This window comes from Stigmatopora argus, chromosome 7 (genome assembly GCF_051989625.1).
Source record: "Stigmatopora argus isolate UIUO_Sarg chromosome 7, RoL_Sarg_1.0, whole genome shotgun sequence".
Classification (NCBI taxonomy): Eukaryota; Metazoa; Chordata; class Actinopteri; order Syngnathiformes; family Syngnathidae; genus Stigmatopora; species Stigmatopora argus.
This window is the reverse complement of record NC_135393.1, coordinates 9,012,200-9,031,434: the sequence shown is the minus strand read 5'-3', so window position 1 is coordinate 9,031,434 and position 19,235 is coordinate 9,012,200. Positions and strand designations below refer to the sequence as shown.

The following is a 19,235-nucleotide window of genomic DNA, read 5'->3' as shown; positions in this document are numbered from 1 at the left end:
TAATAAAGACAATATTTTGTCTGTTTACTTACACACCGTATTAAGTAACAAAAATTACACCTGAATTTTGCCATACTGGCACAGAAAACATGCCCTGATCCATCACCACCCCTGAATCCTAACATCTTTGCGGTCTCACCTACTTGCTCGTGTTCATTTGAGCCAATGTCAGCCACCCATCAGAATGAGTGACACTTCCACCCCTCCCAATCAGACCCCCGCCTGCCGACAAACTGTCGTCTCCATTCAACTCGAACTAGTCTGCTAAATGAGGCCAAGTCTGCTCGTGAGGCTGACGATAAGCCCTCAGACCCACACGGTGTCCCTGGCCGAACGACAGGCAACAGCGCTAATATTATACCCTCTCAGCTGCGACAGATAAGGTGACAAAAGGCTGTGTGTCTTTGTGTATGCGTGTGAGAGACAGAAATAGCACCTCAGCTAGTATCACATAGAACCCCACCAGTGTTATGTGGATGGTCTGAAATGAGTGTTTAACATGAGAAGGGCAATGTATCTCCCTTGTACCTGCTCACTTTTTTTCTGGGTCCAATTAGTACATGATTAGCCGTCTTCTACTGTGCATTTTCCTTCATGATTCATTACCTCTACTTTCTTTACACAACTCTTTCTACCTCAGACTTGTTTTCTTTCCCCTTGCTGACCTCTTGTACTGCTTGGTTGCACAGAAAAAAAATGGAGGATTATATCTGCAATGTTTGTGGTGTAACAATTTCCTATATTACACTAATTAACTATTTTACACAGGAAGGTCCAAAGCTGGGATTAAACTCTCTATCTTAGAACAGTGAGGGTAATGAAAAACAAAGTTGCTTGTACCACACTTGACTAAAAAAAAAACCCCAAAACAACCCTTTTAAAACTGGTTGTCAAGCAGAACGCAAAGCTACTACAATCATTTCAAAATACATTTGAAATTATTGTGATGTAAATTTTGTAACTTGGATCTTGTATTTGTATCTTGGAACAGTAACTTTTGTAACCTGAAAATTTCACATGTAGAAGCATTCCTAATACATGTATGTGTATATATATGTATGTGTATATATATATATATATATATATATATATATATATATATATATATATATATATATATATATATATATATATATATATATATATATATATATATATATATATATATATATATATATATATATATATTGGAAACCCCAATTCAAAACATGCAAATCTTTTTACTCACACTGTACATTAGTAGCACACACTGTTTTGTCACACCAGTTGCCACGGTGATTAGCCGCAGTCACGCCTGCCATTCTGCATCAACCCCGAGGGTGATGTTAGTACTGGAACATGTGGGATTTCGAATCATAAGCGATGCTACAGGCCGTTGCTTTACTCTATGCTATATCCGTTGCACTTGTCATGTCACACAAGCAAGATGGAAGTCATTCCCAGTACGTGTCCTGTCCAATCTGATCAAAGTATCCAGGACTTGCATTTTTTTTTGTCTTTGGCGCGCGTGTTGTCAGCAATGGAACAATTGCTGTAATAATAAGACTACTGGTTTTAGCACCCTCCAAGGTGTGTTAGGCCAGAGATGGGGTGGGCAAAATGTTTGTGCTCAAGGGCTCTGTTTTATTATTAGAACTAAAGAAAGGGCCAGATCACTGAACATTTTGTCTGCCATTGAAAGCGAGTTATGTTCAATGCATTTTGACTGGAAGGGTTGGCAGCAAATGATCCCGGTGAAAATAAATATATAAAATATACATTTAATATAAAATATTTCAGACAAGTTGTTACTTTTTTTCGCCCATTTGAAACCATGCGCTTCATATTCCAGTGTGGATTTAAAATAAATCAACCTGATAATTTATATTGGGATTTTTTTTTGACATGTTATAATCATCGATATACAAGGTTATTTGTGACTATTCCGCAATTTTAATTAAAAAATAGTAATGTTATTTTCTCCTCTTATTCGCCATTTCATCTAAAAGTTATAACTTGCAGCTGTAAAACACTCGACCAAAATACAGTACATGTTAAAGAGACTTTTTTTCTCCAACCTCCTTGTCAGTATGTTCAAGATTCCATTACCAATACTTCCCAAATGTTAAAAGTTGGAACTGTATCATATGATTTTTTTTTCTTCCGTTCTTAGTTCTACTGCGTCAATAATCTGTTTGACAGTCAGGAGACTTTATTATAATTTCTATCTTATTTTTTTTCTAAACTTTCTGTATTATAAATGTATTACAAAGCCAGGCATTTCTTCCAGCTTTAGGCAAGCCCTTAATATTCATGTTTTTGACAATAAAAATGCACAATACCCAGAATTGTTTTCACTATGCAAACCCCTGAAAGACCCCCAATGCTCCCTGCTTCGCCTCACTGCAGTTTCATTCCCTAGGCTGCATAAATGTTCTCAACATAAATGCTTATTACGGTTATGGATGTTTTGCACATTAAGTCCATGCATATTTATATATACTTGTTTTAATCTGAAATAATGTTTTCCAAGTCTTCAATTGTAAATGACAAATAGTTGTTATTCTGTTTCACAAAACATTAAAATGCCCTGAACTCAAAGCTTATTTGAAAAGAATTCTGTTAGTGCAAACAAACCCAAGCTAATGTACTGCTATAAACCAATTTGTCACCAATCTATGTTACACTGTTTATTAGCACTAGGCTAGCATCAATTTTCATTGAGAAAGAGCCATGATGTTTAATTATCTTAATTTTCTGTTAGTCTTTCTTTTAACTCTCACTCTGAATGTCAATACGGATAAAAGTGAACTGCTTATAAGGAACTTTGAGGTTCAAGTCGTAAATAATGTATGGGTGTTTGCACCAAGGAGTGACACAGGAGAATAGATAAGAGCCAAATTTAATTGTTTTGCCGGCTGCGAAAGATGGTGACTTTGACAGTCATGCGAGAGCAATAATAAGCACTTTCACATAGAGTTTCCACAGCTAGATTACAGCGTTAAAGATCAGAAGCATTACCAAATTTTAGTTCGGTTAGGATTTAGATCAAAGGGTTGTCCTCGTGATTTTATTTTATTTTTTATTTTTTTGCGGTAGCAGAATATTTGTGGATGTTGTGAATTTGATTCTCTGGTGAGCATGTGTCGATACTGAACTCAAGCCCATTCATCATTTTCATTTATATTATACAGTTAGTTATCATAAATTGATAATTATTACTGTTTATTATTATAATATATGGTGATATATTCTAACATTTTAATGTGAATTGTATATTTGTGAGGCATTTTAGTATATATTCAATGATTTAGACAAATAAAGAGATTTATTCATCAAATATTGCCAAGACACTAACCCTACCTTGCCATCAGATAATTAAATGTCAGTGTACAGTGCAAAAGTGCTTACCAATCTTATACCAAAAGTAATAATTCTGTGAATTTATCAGAAGAATGCTAGGGATCATTTTTGGGGTAGCGGTTATGCTTTAGTGAAAATACTGTAGGTGAGTTTGGTTTTCTGCAGAGATCCCACAAAATTCGAATGGAAAGCAACAAATCAGGACTTTAAAAAAATCAACCACCTTTGCGTTAATGTTACTTTCACACAAATACCAAAGTTGTCATATATTTAATTCTTAATTGCAGGATACTGTGACGTTATGTGAAGCAAACAAACATAGCAATGTCCCACTTATCTGGACTCGTGAAAAAAATAATGCAAACAAATGGCAGCTCTAGGTGGGGAGTGTTGGGGGTTTAATGGAAATGAATGTGCTAATGGGGGAGGTGTATTGTGTGAGGGTCTTGGATTGAACTGTAATCCTTTGAGTCTGGTTGAAAATGACCCCGTACAGTCTGGTAAACAATACGACAATCACATGCGTATTGTCTTGGTGGCGGCATTACTTCCTGTAGAGATTTTTATTTCATCATGAGAAAATGCCTGCAGCAGAAATTGGGTGATTTGATGCAACAGAAGGTTGGTTCTCTTTTGTGGCATGAAGCTTAACTTCTACTTTTACATCAAGAAAGTGTGTGTGTGTGTGGGGGGGGGGTGGGGGGGGGGTGATTATGTCTGCATATGAAAGTACTTGTAAGCAATAGATGCTGCTCTGTTCTGTGCCAGTGTACTTTGCATGCGAGTGTAATCATAATTGGAAAAAAAAAATATCACGGTGAGAATACGTACATTCAGCCTCATTTGCACCAGATGCTCAATGTTTTGACGGTTACCCTCATGTCTGGTACAAGTGTCCTTGCCGAGTGGGATATTTTTGGGGAGTTTTAGATGGTAACAGCAGTGTTTACACATTCATAATGCAATATCAATGCGTTTGTTGTACTACCTGGTGTCACATCAGGGTTAACCTTAACCCTAACCCCCAACCCTAGGGAAAGAAGATACGATATAATGTGCATTAATGCCTTGGGATTTCAATTCAATTTCTTTCGTGACCATGTACGTGACAGTCATCTAAAATCTTCTTTCCCAAATTAATGAAAGGGAATGGAACTAATCTGTTCCAGACACTCCCCCAAAATAACAAGAACAATTGTTTTTAGTATAAAAAAGACTCTGATATTGTAGTTTTAAAAACCTATAATAAAAATTAATAGAATATGATGTAGTAAATTAAATACAGAATCATGATTGACAGCTGCAATCCAATTTTATCTAATGTGCCTGCTTTTGCCAACTGGAGGCAGAACAGTCTAATAGAATAAACATCTGTTTCTACAACTAAAATGTGATTACATAGGATCCTTACTGTTAAAGGACAAATAATAACTGCCTTTGATAATGTTGCATTATCTACTTATATGGTTGGATAATCTGAGATAAAGTTTTTGTGGCTTCTAAAACAGCCATTATCGATAAGACAGCATGTTGAAGTCTCTTTCTCTTTCTCTTTATTTAAGAGTTGTTCAAGCAAATTGCAACGTGTTATGCTCCTGGTTCTTGTTTTTTTTACCCCCAATTCCCTGTGTTACCGTATTTATCATTTAAAAGTGGCAAAACAGACAGTAGCACTCAAAAGACATAGGTGTAAACATTGATCAGCTCCGAAATCAATGAGTATTTGTGTGAGTACGCCACTCACAAAGCAATCTAGGCAGTGTGTCAGCTGTTGCATTGAAGTTCATTATTTCAGTCAGTCCACAGGGAGTAGAAAATGGCTGCTCGCCAAGCGACATGGAGTTGCTGCCTGTTGCCCTGCTGACTCTTTTTCTTCTTGCTTTATTTATTGCTCTTGAACGACTGATTCTGAATTAGTGTTTTGAGCTGGGAGTGATGAAAATTGTCCTACATGGAAGTGATCTGTGGTTAGACAAATGATTTACTGGCACGTTTGCCTCACATCCTCAAATGCAGTTGGGGGAAAAAGGCTAAAATGTGTTTTTCATGTAATAACAAAAGCTGCTCTCTTTATTACCAGCCAGTTGACTATCAGCATGCTTCATTGATTACAAAGCTATTTGAGGTTAAATTATAACATCATGTTGCCTTTACAGTACACTTGGTTCATTATTCTTTTATCATAATATTTAATGAGGACTTTTTGCATAAGAGTCCATTGTTTGGCAGGGGAAACGCATTTGAATGCATGATTAAAAATGTAACTTCTTTTGTCGTTCGTCTTAATGTGTACAATAAGAGGGAGCAAAAATAAGCAGAAAACTACTGTTTTGCACCAATTTATCTTTTCTTACAGTATCTCATCACCAGGTGAAGAGATAAATGAACTATTTTGTTCAAAGATGCACAATGTTCTCAGGAATAACAACCATCTTCAGCATATTTTTTTGTTGTGTTTAAATCATCTTTTCTGTTTTTTCTGTTTCTATGCCTGCACAAATATTTTGCGTCACCATTGCTTTAGGATTTACTTGCCTTTTCAACACAGTGGAATTTTTCCAAACAGAAGTATCCCATGAAACCTATCAATCTCTGATTTCTTTCTTTTTTTTGCTATATGTGGTGCCTTTAAGACCACCATTTTTCATATGTTCATACCTAAATGCATTTAAATTACACACAAGTGGTTACTTAATCCAACTTGTTGTATGTGTGCGTTTTTCTACATAGTATGACCTTGACAATTCGGGCTTCATCAGTACCGAACGCTTCAGGGACCTGTTGGCGACACACGGCTCAGAGCTTGACCCTCACAAGCTGGAAGTCCTCTTGGCCCTCGCCGATGGAAACTCGGATGGAAAAATATGCTACCAAGACTTCGTCAACCTGGTAAGAAATTGACAACCGCGGGGTGGTCTATTCAGTTCAAAGTACTGTTACATTGATAACATTTTACTCAAGTAAAAGTAGTAGGAGGTAAAAAAAATCTACACAAAGTTAAAGAAGCTCATTTAAAATATACTCAGAGTAAAATTTATTTATAGTGAATTTGTATGTGTGTAAGGGGGAGTAAGGGGTCAGCAACAAATAAAAAAATAGTATCTAAATAATATTTGAACTTTCTCAGCTCTAAATGATTAAATGCAAATGTGTTGTACGTAAAAGTTAAATACAACTGAACCATGTGCTATTCATTTAGTTTTGGAACGCACAAAATCACAAATACTAAGACATGTAGTTACTTATATTCATATTTCAAGTTACAGATTTTTGTAATACTCTTCTAAAATCAAGAATCCTACATATTTAAATAGAAGAAAACAAAACAGTCAACTGGAGGACAATAAGAGTTAATAAATGACAGTGAATGTACGGGTATAACCCTCCTCTTTCATCAATGTGTAATCAGGACAAAGCATAACTTGTTTTGTGTCATGTACAATAAAAAGAATTACAGTGATTTCATATGGAAAGTTGACAGCCTCTGTGGTGCACTGGCAATGATGAGCATCCTTACTGAAACCATGCATAATGTGAGGACATTGTGCCCAGTCCTCTCGTATATGCATGTCATTAAGGGGAGATTTGGCATAGCTTTATGGCGTGGGTTAATGAAGTGAAATGATAGAAAGCCAAGGCTTGTCCGCAGGAACGTATCCCTCCATACAGGCATTGTCCCTGATGCGCCTTCTGAAAGGGCCATAGTAACTCCTAATCATTTTCCCACACTTCTCTCCATCTGACATGAAGGCGGAAATAATTGGTTTTTACTGAGCCTTTGCAAACAGTCATCCCTGCTGAGATGCCAAAAGTCTGAAATAGTACCCAAAAGTACTTCTTTACTTCCTGATTTCTCATCCCTGGTAGTATTAGATTCTATTCAATTGGATAATTTTCATACCACAAGAGGAGGCGTGCTTTAGGATTTCCAATAGCTCACTTTTATGATTTCTACTGTGCGTCACTCCCATGACAATTAGTGTAGCCTTATTATATTTTACATTTTTTTCAAATTATATTTGCTAAGGAGCCGTTTTGGGGATTCATGACGGTCGTACTGTAGCACTGGGCAACAATTTGAAAAGAAATAGGTTGTTTTAGGTCTCACATATGTATTAAACAATTTTTTTGTTGAGATATTAAAACAAAAGATTGCAGTTTTTTTTTCTATCAGGTGAATTTTTTTTTCTCCACAGCGTTACTGCACACAGGAAATGATATCCTCTGTAAAAGACATTTAGTATACATGCATTCATATCCATTTCTGTCTTATTGGGTTATATAACAATATTTGGAATCTTTTATGAAAAAAGCACAAATATTAAGTACAGTATTTTTCATATTTTTTAAGAAAACAGTGATCTGTACTTCCAAAGCCTGACATTGATAAAGAAAAACTTTTTTTTTTCCGGAGTCAACAGCCAAAAATCAGCTAAGAACAGGTGCAAGTCCTAAAACTGTAAAAATATTGTGTTGCCAAGTGAAGTCATGAAAAAATAAGGACCAGTTTAATATGATATTTTGCAAGTATTCATATTTGTTTGTTTAAAATTTAACAATAGTTTCTTATTCTTCTTTGTTGTTAAACGTTACGCCTATGTTCTTGCTGGCTGCACTGGTCCTTGCTAAACGGTCAAGTTAATTTAATGCTTTAGAATAACTTGTTTGACTTAAATTGCATGTGTTTTTCCAAATGCAGCATTTTCTGGCCTTCAATACAGTTTCCACTCGCTGTGGTCGTGCAAAACAATAGCAGAATTTACTTGTAAGCCATCAAATTCGAATAAGATAGAAATCATGTACGGTGAGAAAGAATGGAGAAGAGAAGCAAGGAAGCAGTCATTAAACTGTCATGGACACCGTTCTAAACCATACAGCTAAGTCAGCTAAAAGGTACAATGATGTCAGCAGAATTGTGAAGCCAAAGTCAGAAGAGCAAATACCATTTTGGAAACTTATTGTTGCCTACTATTTTTACCAATAACAACCTAAAAAAAAGAAATAAGGAAAGGGGGAAAAAGCAATGGCATGGCTTCGCTGTGTTAGACTGAGCTGTCCACTCCAGTCTGTTTGTTTTGTTGGGAGTTGAATTCTTTGGAGTCAGAAAGTCTTGAGGGTAGGGGTTTTGTTGGTTGCTAGGGGTTGATAATGGCATTTTGTATAATGGGTGGCCTGTGCTCAGTAAGACAGGCGATCAGGCTTCAGTCATACAGTGAATGGATTTTAAAGGGTATCAAAGTAAGGTTTCCTCCAAAAGTATTAGAACCGTGTGGTTAATAACTACTTCCTCCGGCCTTCCTTATTTCGTAAAGATGCATGACTCAACATGGTACAGGGTACATCACTGAATTTTACTGTTGTCGCATCTCACATTGCCCCCCAAGAGTCCATGCCTGATCAGTTAGGTGTGCAATCAAGTGCACTGTACACAAATAAAGCAGTATTTAAATGCATGCATGTCCATTTGCGGTGTTTACTACAATACTTTATCGGACGACCAGTTCCAGATTTGATCCCTTTTTTTTCCACGATTCTACAACCGGGAAGAAGACATTATGTTTTTGTGCTTTTCTCTGAACTATATCCATTGCAATTTAACACCTCAATTCAATGTTTTCCCCAGATGAGCAACAAGCGCTCCAATAGCTTCCGGAGGGCAATCCTTCAAGGCGGCAGGCACCTAAAAGGCTGTAGTCTCAGGGATGAGGTCGGTCTGGGTCTTTCTCAGCGCCTGGTCCGACATGTCGCTTACGAGACATTGCCTCGCGAAGTCGATCGCAAGTGGTATTTTGACAGCTACAACTACTGGCCCCCGCCTTGGCTGATCCTGACCATAACCATTCTTGAGGTAAATAATCTACCTTGAAATGGGGAAATGGACTAAAATACTTTGATATCACTTCTATTTGTTTTCACCACTACTACACTGAAGCTAGAAGCAGCCACCAGTCCAATATTTCACTAAATAATTAAAAAGCATTGTTCTGTATCATGGCACGTTGATGTCGTAAAATAAGATTGCCCATAGTATTATGCAAAGAAGAAAAGTCCATATCGCACAGCTCTATCTAGTATTTATACTCAGTTTGACAATGCCTCTCCTCAGTCTTATTAATTTGAAGTAGGGGTCTTAGATTGGGCAGATGCATCACCATGACAACGAGGTGGTTTCACTGGGGTTTTTAATTCCAAAGCACTGTGCCTGTTCATATTGAGGTTGCGAATCTTGGTATCATTGACAGGCTCATCAGTCATTAGCTGGCATTTGAGTGAATTAATTAGGCGCAGTGGAATCTTCAAAGTGGAACAAAATCTTTTTTTTTGCACACTCACTCGATTTTGAAATCCAAATGTAAAATGTTCCACTTACATACACTACTGGAATTGGTCTGGATTTGTCTCCTTTGTTCAACCCAGCCGGCTGATGAAGACACTTTGCTTCATCTCATTATTTCCCATTTAAAGATGACCAATATTTGTAATCATCTTAGTGTAGTTGTCATGATGTACAGTATAAGGATCTTTAGAAAGGTATCTTTCATTTTTTTAAGCACAGGCAATATTTTGGCTCAAATATATTGTCAAATGACTGCCACTGCCTCTATTTATTACCCCAGGTTGTCGTTTTCTTTTATTATGGATGTCATCTGGATCGCCTGGTTCTGCAGGTGGCCAGCCCATCATTCCTTAAGAGTCCACTACCTTACCACCCCCGACTCCGGACCCAAGCCTGGAGATATCTCACCTACATTTTCATGCACACCGGGTAAGTTGCGCAGTGAACTACAGCCACGATTAAAAACTTTGTTGAATGTCAACAATTCTATGCATGAAGACTGACATTTCCTCAAGGCACTTAACACATGGAGCCATTGTAGCTGCATATTGAAAATGAACACTATTAACTAACATATTGCTAAAATATTTTTAATATACTATAATATTTTATCAATATATTGCCACACCCCTAATTAGTAATATGGTGAAGATAACTAGAGCTGTGAATGTTTAGCAAGACAATTTCTTACATTGTGCGCCCCTACATTTTCTACTTGCAGCCCTAATATTTCAGGTTAGAATTCTCCCATTCAAATTTGAAAGTCTCCAGCCTCATTTGTTGGGCATATGTTTTAAAACGAGGCCATCAAAAATGTCTGTAAATGGTTTATCAAATAATTTCCAAATATCGTGCAGAAGGCAGTAGTTTGCCATGCACTAAATAGATTACTGACACACTTGGTGGAATTATGCATGCTTGTTTGCTGGTAATGTTTGCTCGTTTCTGCTGCTCTTTGATGTGTCGGCACAGCACGCCGCTTTCGATCACTGTCGGCCATATTTACCGCTTTTTCCCCCATGCGACTTTGCCATTTATCTGCCAAGAAAGAAAACAAGAGCTGGTCCTTTAATATAGACGGCAAATGTAAACAAGTTAGGACCAGAAGGAGAAAGGCTGGATTATAATGGCAGCTTTGCTTTTGGATTTTGGACAAAGCTGTGTGTGTCTCTGCTGATAAATGATGTTTGGGAGGAAGGACATAGCATCCATGAAGGACACAGGAAACGTGTTAATATATTGCCTGACCTGGTGTTATTTACAAATTATTTTGTGTGAAAATGGATTAATGGTAGTTATATGTTTACTGGAGAATTTATTTTCATGCACATTTTAGTGCAAGCCTACTGGAGAATTTATTTTCATGTTCATTTAAAGTAAGTGTGGCACAACTCATTAAAAAACAAAAATGTCATTCATTCAACACCGCTTCTCCACATCAATGTCATGGAGTGCTTGAGGCTATCCCAGTTGACTTTGGGCCAAAGGTGGACTAGGCCAGTCATTTGTAGGGAATGTAGAGAGACCGACAAGCATTCGCACCCACAATCACGCCACCCACACCAAAGTCAGGCCGATAAACCACTACACCATCGGGTGGCTAGATAACTACATGGGCAGAATAACTGCAACTAAATAACACCTTTGGGAAGATATAACTTGGAAGCAAACAGCAAGACTTGAATAATTAAATAATATTAAATGTTGCAGAGCATTTTGGTGTCCTGGGCTGAGTCTCCCCCACATTAACATAAATAAGAATAACCTCCACATTACTACTCTGGCAGATGTCAGTATTTAAAGTGTGTAGTTTAAAGCTGCCAGTAAGATTTAAATGCAATGTAGAATCACATCATAAATATTTAAATCTGGGTTATTCTTCTAATATTCTGCCTTTTGTACATAAAGGAAAAACATTTACTCTGTACAAAAAACCCAATTACGGTAGTTAAAATACAATTTTACTGTACTCATAACACAAATAAATCATAGCTCAAATTCTTTATCCCCTTCAAAATGAATGAAAATTACACTTTTTTTAGATAAAAATTTTACTGTAAACTCCTAACTCAAATCTATAATAGCTCAAATCCTGTATTGCCTTCAAAATGAATGAGTTCCACAAATCTTTGTTTTCATCCCCAATGAAAACCTTACAATAAAAAAACTTCAAACAAATTAGTCATGCTAATTTGAGATTTTAATTAGACCTAACTCAAATTCCTAATAATAAAATGTTAAGTAACTTATCAAGTGTTTCTAATTAATCTTATCAAGTTATTGTTCTCACTTTATTAAATGCCTAGAACTAACTTATACGAGTTTTTGTGCCATATATGGTACTTAAATTTTAAGTAAAAAAGTTGTGAGAGCAAAGCCTCAGCCTACTTCAGAATTCCTTCAAAAAGCACTTTGGCAATAAGGTATAGTCAAAAAGGGAGTTTTGCTCAATTATCTGCATTCTTTGCTGCCATTAGTGGTATTGTTTTGATTCCTGCTTGTAGCAATTTATTACAGATTTACTTAAACTGAAGTCCTGTTTACTTAGAATATTGAGTTCAATCCACTTAACTCAAGTCTTCTTAACTTGAAACATTGAGTTTGAACCTATGATTTCAAAATTCGCCTGAATTCAGTCGACTTGGTCCTGTCTTGCCAACTTCTTTTTTCAACATCTGATTTTAGTGTTTAATTCTATTTATTGTCTCTTTCTCACATACTGTAATGACATAATGAGCATGTGTGTGTGTGTCTGTTAGTATTGAACACCTGAGCCTGAACATGGCGATGCAGCTGCTAGTGGGAGTCCCCCTTGAGATGGTCCATGGGGCGGCGAGGATCGGACTGGTCTACGCGTGTGGCGTGCTGGCAGGTGAGTAGCCAACAATCACGTGGTAGTAATCATATTTATGACTACGTCTTTCAAATCACAGACACAATGAGATTTTTTTTTAAATGGTCTCATAGACACACTGACGGTTTCATCTTTCCAGTGTAATTGCTTGCCCCAGTCTGTTTGATTTTCAGCAAACTATCACGTTCCAAGCATTTTTGCGCGTGTGTGCATGTGGTAGTGTTTCTTCTCGACAGATGGCCTTGTGCTTTTCTTCCAGTTGTGGGGTGATCTTTAGGGAGTTGAGTGATATCCCACAAAGACCCCTCCTCTCTCTCTACTAGTGCATTGGAACAGTGCAACCAGCATCATGGCAAATATAATTCAAACATATATTAATCACAGAATCCACTCAATAAACTATTATTTAATGATAGCACACCGAAAATTAAGATGTTGCCACATCCTTCCTGCTTCATTATCTTTCAAAAACTACAAGTTACAGCGGTCTGTGTTGAAGTAGCGGAAGCAAACTGAATTGCCCAATGTGAGTGCTGCATTCAGAATTGGATTATTATTCATGAAATGGGTCTCTGTTGGGGAATATCTTCCGCTGTGTGGTTGCTCATGTGTAAGCGTAGGGGTCATCGACAAACCCCCTGTCGATAACAGCTGAAGTGGCCAAAGCAGAATTAAGCCTAGAGTGAAATGAGGAGGGAACACAGAATAAATCAGGCACACACAAGTCAGCTGTTTTAATTAGATATCGACCACCAGTGGAGAGGCGGGAGGGGTTGGCTGTTAGGGTTTTGATTTGTTGTGTCTGCCTGCAAGTCACATTTCCTCTCGGATATTAAAATGATCAAATAAACATCACTCTAAATGTGCCATCTTAATTTTATGATCCACTGACATTAACTATTCAGCCATCATGGCTCTTTCATCTCACTTATTGGTAGCTGAATTTAATGTACAGCCATAAAATCCAAAAGAACCGCTTTGTTCATGGGCATCAATGAGGACAATAATAATTTTATTACCATTTATACTTTATGGCATTTGACCTCATTAGGTGATCTGGAGCCAATCCCAATCCCCTAAAATGATTCAGGATACACTGCACTGGTCAGATGCCACTTACTCAAGTGACAAACACCCATTTATACTCTAATGTGTACAATTTTGAGTATTCAGTAAATTTAAGGCCTGCTGGACACGAAGCGACGTGGTTAAACTTTTCATTCCTTTTCAACACTGCTTATCCTTGTCAGAGTCACGGGGTGCTGGAACCTATTGCGGCCAACTTCTGGCAAAAGCTGGATTGGACCCTAGACTGGTCGCCAGTCAGTTTGTAGGGCACACATAAAGACAGACAACCATTCACAATGCTACTCAATCTCACACCGGTCAGTTGACCCGTGTACTGAGAGACAGGTTCTGTCTTTTAAGGCTTCTCAGTCATAGGTACCACTGAGTATATTGCAGAACATGAGGATGTCGACCTCAAGTGGGCAAAAATACAACATGCATCTGAAATAAATATTTTGGATCAGTGAAATAACCGTTTAAATGAGCCATAGGCAATGATTGTACTTCAATTATTCAGTTAATTGCCTTAATATTTCAAAAAAATAAAGAAAATCATAATATTTTATTCATGAATTCATTTTTTTCCCGTGGCGCCTTTGCTTACGAGGGTTTTGGGGGTGCTAGAGCCTATCCCGGCTAACTACAGGCAGTAGGCGTTTACATTTTTATTTTCACTCAGATTTTTTGGAGAATGATCAAACTCCATTATTTGAATGTTTTATCATTTGCATCTTTTTCCCCCTATGATCCTATATTTTCTATATTTTTTTGGTAACTCATTTTTTTGTATTGGCTTTTTATATAGTACTATATAAACAGTTCGGATCCAGTGATAAGAACAGCTAAGGCAGCACAATGAGCAGATGGGAGCTCAGCAGGCACATATGCAGGGGGTCAGCGTGGAGATCAGAGGCCAGGCCATGAGTCATTGAGTGGTCAATATGCAAAACACGCTAATACCCTTCTGTGGGACTCAATGAACTTGAATGTCGGCAGTGTGGAGTGTGGAAAAACAGGCAATAAAATAGGATGCATCACAGACTTGGTTTGTGTGCACAATTGTATTATTTTTTTCAGAGTGACTTAAGAAAAATCTTTTGTGTCTTTGATGAAAAAAAAGAGGTGAGGCTTTATTTTATGTGATCAGATTATAAGAAGTAATGTCCTATTTTTTAATGTAACCACCTTTAGATTCAGGAGAAGTAAGGAATTATGAAAAACAAAGTTACTTTTCCTAATGTTAATTAACAAAGTCAATATACACTTGGTGGAGTTTTATGCTGCGATTTTTTTTATTTTGTATTAAACCAATATTTGTGTAATTTTGTGTTTAAGCAAAAAACTCTAGTTGGAACCTGAAAACATGACCTAAAGGTCATCTTTGTTTTAGTTATTGTATTTGCATCTCATTCTCGTTTGATGAAATATGTATTTATTTGAGTGCAGTGTCGCCTAGAGATATGATACCTGACTTTTGAGTTTTCAGGATATGAAATATTAAAACTGCTCAGATGGATGGCTCAAGGTCTCATTGGGTTAGCTATTTTTGGCGAGGTCACCATAATATATTTGCTATCCCTTCATGGATGAATCTAAATTAAATTTGGTAGGTATAGTGAAGCATCGCACACACATTGATCCTTGGAGCCCGATTTTTTTGTATCTCAGGGCTGATTAAAAACATAAATTAATTGTGAACTTATTGTTTCTTGTTAACCAGTAGAGGGCAAGTGCGCTCTTTGGGTGTGCTAATCAGGTCTCCGGGCTGATAAGACGTTAATATACTGATATATATGTTGTCTGCAGGGTCTCTGGCGGTGTCGGTCACTGACATGACGGCTCCTGTGGTCGGTTCGTCTGGCGGGGTGTACGCCTTGGTCTCCGCCCACCTGGCCAACGTAGTCATGGTAATGTATGTGTTGCGTGATGGGAATGATCACATCACTTGCAGCTTTTTTTGTAGCAAGTGTGACTCTATCTGCACATTCCATGAAAAATTGTGATGTGAAAAGACATGTCACGTCCAACTTTTCTTTCTCTTTTTGTGTAGAATTGGTCTGGGATGAAGTGTCAATTTAAATTATTCCGGATGGCCATGGCTCTGGTGTGCAGTAAGTGTGATCATTTATATATTCTGTAGTGTGAACAGACACTGCTGATTATTTGTTGTAGGCGTTGTTCTAAATTGTGTGTCGTTGGACAAAAATCTGTGATTTTAGCATTTTTTAAATCCTGTTATTGACAGTGTGCATTTTTGTACAAAACAACAGGTCAGGTTTGACATCGGTAATTCAGACTTTATCACCAGAAAATATTTGAAGTCCCAAATCGAGCGTTAAATTATATTTGACACACAATATCAACATGGTTTAGATGAAAAAATTAAAATAACCACAATAATATATATATTCTGAAATCAAATTGAGCCCATATTGCACTTGATTTAATTCTTTGGTTACAATTAGTTTTGTAGCATGTCATCAAAATGGCGTTAATAATGCTTCACTTTTTTTTAATTAAATCAGATACCCTGAATATTATTAATTGAAAGGTGTCCATGTATGATTAAATGCATCTGATCAATACATAACTTGTAAAAACACATCAATATGTCATTTCGTTATGATCTCAGTAACTGCCTTCGTTTTATACATAAATTGATTTATACCTCGGTTCTACTCCAGAAACTTGTAAAAATAGTCAGTGGTTACCACGTCTGATCAAGCTGGCCTTTCCTGTGTGGCATTTGCGTGCGTGTATTGTGCGGGTTTTCTCCGGGTACTCCGATTTGCTCCCACATCCCAAAGACCGCGCACTTTAAGCTGATTAAATGTTCTAAATTCTTCATGGGCGTGATTGTGAGTGTGATTCTCTTGAGGAAAATGAATGAATTTGAAAATATTAGAGCCAATATCAAATAATCAAGGCGTATTTTTCTGTTTTCTTTCTCCACACACACACATACACAGTGAGTGTAGAATTTGGCCGGGCAGTATGGCTCCGCTTCTACCCGCCTGCCTTTCCTCCTTGCCCCAACCCCAGCTTCGTAGCTCACCTGGGAGGGGTCATGGTGGGTCTCACGTTGGGCGTGGTGGTCCTGCAGAACTACGAGCAGCGGCTGCAGGAGCAATCTCTCTTTTGGATCTTCTTCTGCATCTACACCTTGTTTGTGCTGTGTGCTGTTTTCTGGAACATTTTCGCCTACAGTTTGCTCGACGTGCGGTTGCCCCCAACACCGTGACAACTGGACCTCCTTCTTCCTGTGGGAGCAGCTGGTCAAATGTGGGATCTTTATTCATGGTTGATATCATCTTCATCCCACAGCAAGTGTGAGTGTCTTTTGATGCAAACATCCCTTTTCTTCATTTCATCTACTTGCTGCATTTTATGAAGAAGCCTTAGAATCCTTTGCCATCACAGCATGCAACCATGCCAATAATCATCATCACTTCACAGAGCAGGATAAAAAAATGGGACAGTTCAAGGCTGCGTCTCCAAATATATTATTTTGCTTTAATACAAACAGTGATCTCCGGAAGCAACCCTTACATTTTTGTTGTTGTAGCAATTCTGTGATAACCATGTTCATTGCAACTAGAATGTTACACGTCATAGACCTCTGCCGAGGAAAAACCCTTGGCATATGCTATTAAAAAAATAAAATAAACACAAGCCAAACCTGCATTTCTATATAACCTGAGGTAGCTTCATATATGTGTTGCAGCAGAAGTTCCACTCACAACTACATTTGTTGACATAAACATCTTCTATTACACTTTGTAAACGTTGGCCTTTCCCCAACTTTCTGGATCAGTGTTTATTATTTATTCATTCATTCATTTTCCGCCGACTTTGGGCACCAGGTGGGGGACACCCTCATTTGGTGGCCAGCCAATCGCAGGGAACAAGGAGGTAGTACTTAGGGGCAATCTAGAGTTTTCAACCAGCCTACCTTGCATGTTTTTGGGGATGTGGGAGGAAACCGGAGTACCCGGAGAAAACCCATGCAAGCCTGAGGAGAACATGCAAACTCCTACACAGTGAGGACCGACCTGGGGTCAAACCCTCGATCCCAGAACTGCAAGGCTGACTCACTAACCACTTTAGACTCCAGCACCCCTTGCGAGCCTTGTGAGGATAAGCAGTTTGGAAAATGAATAAATACATTGTATTGATTTTTATTTTGTTAACTTAATTTCAAGTGTGAAAATGCACTTCTTTTTTCACCGATTGTTCCTTTTATTTTCACTTGGCAAACAAAACATGGCAAAACCATTTGGTGTGGTCATGGCATGTTTTTTTTCCTTTGCCCATTGCTACACTCAACCTGATCGTGCCTACTCATTAAGCTTGGTGGAAGTGTGTACAGTATGCCTGCACAACTCATGATGTTGTCATCATTATGATCTTGTCATCTTATGAATGAATATGTCACTGCCTAAGAAAACATTTTTTTGTTAGATGAGAGAAACAAAAATTGCGCCGTTATTTTGTGCACAGAAAAGATCATTAAACTATTGTGATTTGAAACTTTATTGTTTATTTTACATTCGTAAAGAGAATAGGGTAACAGTTCCATTTTTAGCTCCTTTGTATTTAATGCTATTTGAACCTCATGCGTGTGTCTGAATTAATTTTCGTGTAAGTTGATCTAAAATGTTTGTATACAGCTAAATGCACAAGTGCCATTCAGGATTTTAAGCTTTCAGACGTGATGCCAAACTGCTGTGTTTTAAGATTGTGAAAGTCGGCAACAATATTTAGGACAATTGAGAACTACTATTTGTATTCAGTTGAGTTCACATGCAACTATTTCACCATGCAAAAGTGGTAAAGGAATCATTGCTATTTTTCAATGTTGAAATGTAAATGACTGGAGCTGTCACTGGTACTGCACTGTACTTTTTAACCTCGTGTTACTCTAGCAACTTCTTCGCACAAACCGGATTATTGTGATTTTGAAAAAAAAATCCAAGATTAACTAACGTGTTTGCAGTTTTTACTTGAGATGTTGGTATGTTGTATGCATTGTGCGATCTGTTTGAGTATCTTGTATGCATCCTATTTAAGTAATAAAAAAGTACGTATATTATCAGGGCTGTGATACAACTCTGATGGATACTAATATTAAAATTGGGGATATTTTGTTAGCTTTTTTAACATACATAATAAACATAAACATTTTTATACAGAAACAAAGCAGTTAGTATTTATTTAATATTCATTTCTCATTGTGAGTATCCTTATTAAGCAAGAGAGTAATTGTGACTGTTAGTCAGCTAATAGCATGGCATAATTTACACTTACAAACAATGCGCTTTACCCACATTCACCCCTTTGGACCGTTAAGTCTTTTCTGAAATTGATTCATTCATTTCAGGCTCGATGTCTTTTTTTTAGGCTATCATTCGTACTATACAATGTAGTCCTTTTATCTTGACATTTGCACTCTAAAACCAGTGTTTTTTTTTTTGTGATCGAGTGCGTGCGGACTTCACTTGGCTTTTATTGGTGTCCGCGATAACATTCATTTATTTGTACCCTCCCAGTAAAAATGGATTGGACTTCTAGATCCGTCATTGGCAGCGAATGAATTAACAAGGGGCTAACATGGAAATACCTCCCAAATCTACA

At 37.4% G+C, this 19,235-nt stretch overlaps 1 protein-coding gene across 4 annotated transcripts in view; it reads left to right on the top strand.

The window, feature by feature from the left end:
• Nucleotides 1-18,739, top strand: part of rhbdl3 (rhomboid, veinlet-like 3 (Drosophila)) — a 34,691-nt gene extending 15,952 nt beyond the window's left edge. For 3 of the 4 annotated variants that reach the window (XM_077606126.1, XM_077606125.1, XM_077606128.1), the window contains 7 exons: nt 6,073-6,231; nt 8,966-9,190; nt 9,960-10,108; nt 12,439-12,551; nt 15,408-15,508; nt 15,652-15,712; nt 16,571-18,739. In XM_077606126.1, coding sequence (XP_077462252.1) covers nt 6,073-6,231; nt 8,966-9,190; nt 9,960-10,108; nt 12,439-12,551; nt 15,408-15,508; nt 15,652-15,712; nt 16,571-16,842 — 1,080 coding nt within the window. In that variant the 3' untranslated portion in view covers nt 16,843-18,739. Of the gene's footprint in view, nt 1-3,831; nt 3,964-6,072; nt 6,232-8,965; nt 9,191-9,959; nt 10,109-12,438; nt 12,552-15,407; nt 15,509-15,651; nt 15,713-16,570 lie in introns of those variants that run through there. The other variant, XM_077606127.1, reaches the window with a different exon arrangement.
• Nucleotides 18,740-19,235: the final 496 nt, after the last annotated feature.